This window comes from Penaeus japonicus, unplaced genomic scaffold (genome assembly GCF_977035675.1).
Source record: "Penaeus japonicus unplaced genomic scaffold, GWHDUDI00000001_assembly GWHDUDI00000013, whole genome shotgun sequence".
In the NCBI taxonomy this organism is placed as follows: Eukaryota; Metazoa; Arthropoda; class Malacostraca; order Decapoda; family Penaeidae; genus Penaeus; species Penaeus japonicus.
Window position 1 is genome coordinate 3921284 of NW_028234415.1, and position 2500 is coordinate 3923783.

General features: G+C 48.7%; 1 protein-coding gene across 18 annotated transcripts in view; it reads right to left on the reverse strand.

Annotated features, from left to right (window-relative positions):
• CASK (peripheral plasma membrane protein CASK) overlaps positions 1 to 2500 on the reverse strand; it is a 434258-nt gene that overhangs the window by 39526 nt on the left and 392232 nt on the right. For 10 of the 18 annotated variants that reach the window (XR_015191511.1, XM_086543053.1, XM_086543052.1 and 7 more), the window contains one exon: positions 1934 to 2099. Coding sequence is in view for 17 of the 18 variants with exons in the window: in XM_086543053.1 (XP_086399179.1) it covers positions 1934 to 2099 (166 nt within the window). In the remaining variant the exon portion in view is untranslated. The remainder of the gene's footprint in view (positions 1 to 1933; positions 2100 to 2500) is intronic. The other 8 variants (XM_086543055.1, XM_086543059.1, XM_086543054.1 and 5 more) reach the window with 1 other exon arrangement.

Genomic DNA, 2500 nt, shown 5'->3' on the forward strand with positions numbered 1-2500 from the left:
GAACGGGACCAAAACACTCGCTAATACATTTTTAACGCATCAAGCCCTTCGCCATAACTCCTCAACTCTTTGAATTAATACATCTATCCGAACGAGACCCAATTACTCGCAACAACTCTTTAATGGATCCGAACATCAGCCACCACGGCCTTCCGCCATGGTAGGCCAGACCTTCTTCTTCTATTGGACTTGCGACACAATTGCATTCCTGAAACCACAGCCTTTCCCGCCAATTCTCGTTCGGCGCGACTTGCCCCCCCCCCCCCCCGTGTGGAATTCAATTATATGTTCTGTTCCCTCGGCTATTTGAATCTTCTCGGTACTTAGGGGCTAGGAACCGGTTCTTTGTCCGTAGGAGGCCTTCCCCTTCCCCTTCCCCTTCCCTTCCCTTCCATCCCGTTGCGGTGATAGTGTCATCCCAAATCTTTGATAACGTCTCCGCGTCCTTATACCGTAAAGGCTGTATCTCTGTGCAAGTCTCCCCAGATCCCATCTTGGGGGCGCTGTCATCTCGGAGGTCGCCCGAGTCCCCTCGCGCTCGGTTCCGGAGCATCAAGACGGGGTCCCACGAGCGCCTGCGCACACCGACGCACACTCGCACAATATACATTACACGCACAAAAGGGGCATGGAGAGTGTGCCACTTTCAGGAACATTATATTCCCATATACACTTACACACATTTTCTCATATATAATGTTGCACTGCAACATTATATATATATTTCTTCCTGCCTTTTATCCCCCTCTTTCTTATTCTCTCATTTTACCTCTCTTACTCTCTCTCTCTCTTTCTCTCTCTCTCTCACTCTCTCTACCAAAAGAAAAATGAAAAGTACTTCAGGCATATATAAGCAAGTCACAGGGACTCGCACAATCGCGCTAAGAACATTTGCAAAGGATCTTCTCGGGTAAGATTCACACTAGATGGTTACACAGAGACATCCATAAAGGGAACTTATACGGGATATTTACAAGGTAACACTCACAGGGGACTTTCACAAAGACTACTTACAAAAGATCATTGATAAAAAAAAAAAAAATACTCACCAAAGAACACACATAACAACGTCTAAAAAAGAACACGTACACACAGCAACATCCACCAAAGAACACTCCCGCAGACAACATTCACCAAAGAACACTCTCGCTCACACCCTCACCTCCTCCCTCTCTCCATGATGGGCCTTGATCGTGTGCTTGCAAGGTTTAAAAGCACCGAACTCGCACTCGGGGACAGGACAAGTGCTACAAGGGCGACGCAAAGGCCATAATGGATGCTATTGTAGACCTTATGTACTTTGTCGCTTTAACGTTTTAAGGAGCTTGCTGTGGTTTCATTTCAAGTTGCAAAAGTGGTATGGAGTTTTTTTTCCATTGCATTCTGAATGCTGTACCTTTTTTCTATATCATCATTTTTACTAATATCATTATCTTTAAGCGAGGGGTCTCATGTAACGTAGAGGCGAGGAGTAAATGGACTCTGTAAACGCAAATAATGTATAATATATATCACTACAATCTAATGTCACGGGTCGTTGTTCACGTCATCTCGTGTTATATTTGAAGAACACTCTGATTTAAATGATGTCTGTCAATTCATCCTATGTCATTATGACTCACAGACACATAAACAAACACACATAAACAAAGTCTCTCTTTCTTTCTCTTTCTCTCTCTCTCTCTCTCTCTCTCTCTCTCTCTCTCTCACTCTCACTCACACACACACACACCCACACACACACACCCACACACTTCATCTCACTCACTGACTCTCTCACCAACCTGCACACGCAAGCATACCCACACGCAAGCATACCCACACCCATACCCACACACACACACACACACGCATACCCACAGCCATACCCACACGCAAGCATACCCACAGCCACACACACACACACACAAGAACCAGCGCGAGGATTCCCTCACCAGCATCTTCTGGAGGATGTCGACGCTCTGATTAGCCACGGGCATCCCGTTGATCTCCCTGATCTCGTCGCCCACGTGCAGCGTCGCCTGGCGGTGGATCATCCCGCCGTGCATGATACGAGCCACGATGCAACGGCCCTCCTCGTTCATCTTCAACGTGATGCCCTGTGGGGAGGAGACACGTGCCCTGCTCAATCAGAGGGACTACCGAGGCGTGGGGGGGAGGGGGAAGGGGAAGGGGAAGGGGAAGGGGAAGGGGAAAGGGAGGGGGAGGAGACAGAGGAGGAGGCAAGGTGAGGAGGAGGAGGAGGAGGGAGGAGGAGGAGGAAAGGAGAGGAGGAGAAGGCAGGAGGATAGGAGAGGAGTGGAGAATGGAGGAGGAAAAGAGAGAGGAGAGGAAGAGGAAGAGGATGAACGAGGAGGAGAGAGGAGATAAGCAGCCAAAAAAGGGAATACGGAGAGGAGCAAGGAAGGAGGATGAGGATTCGGACGAGGAAGAGGAAGAGAGAAAGGAAGGGCGCAGAGATAGATAGATAGATAGAGAGAGAGAGAGGGGGGGGGGGGCG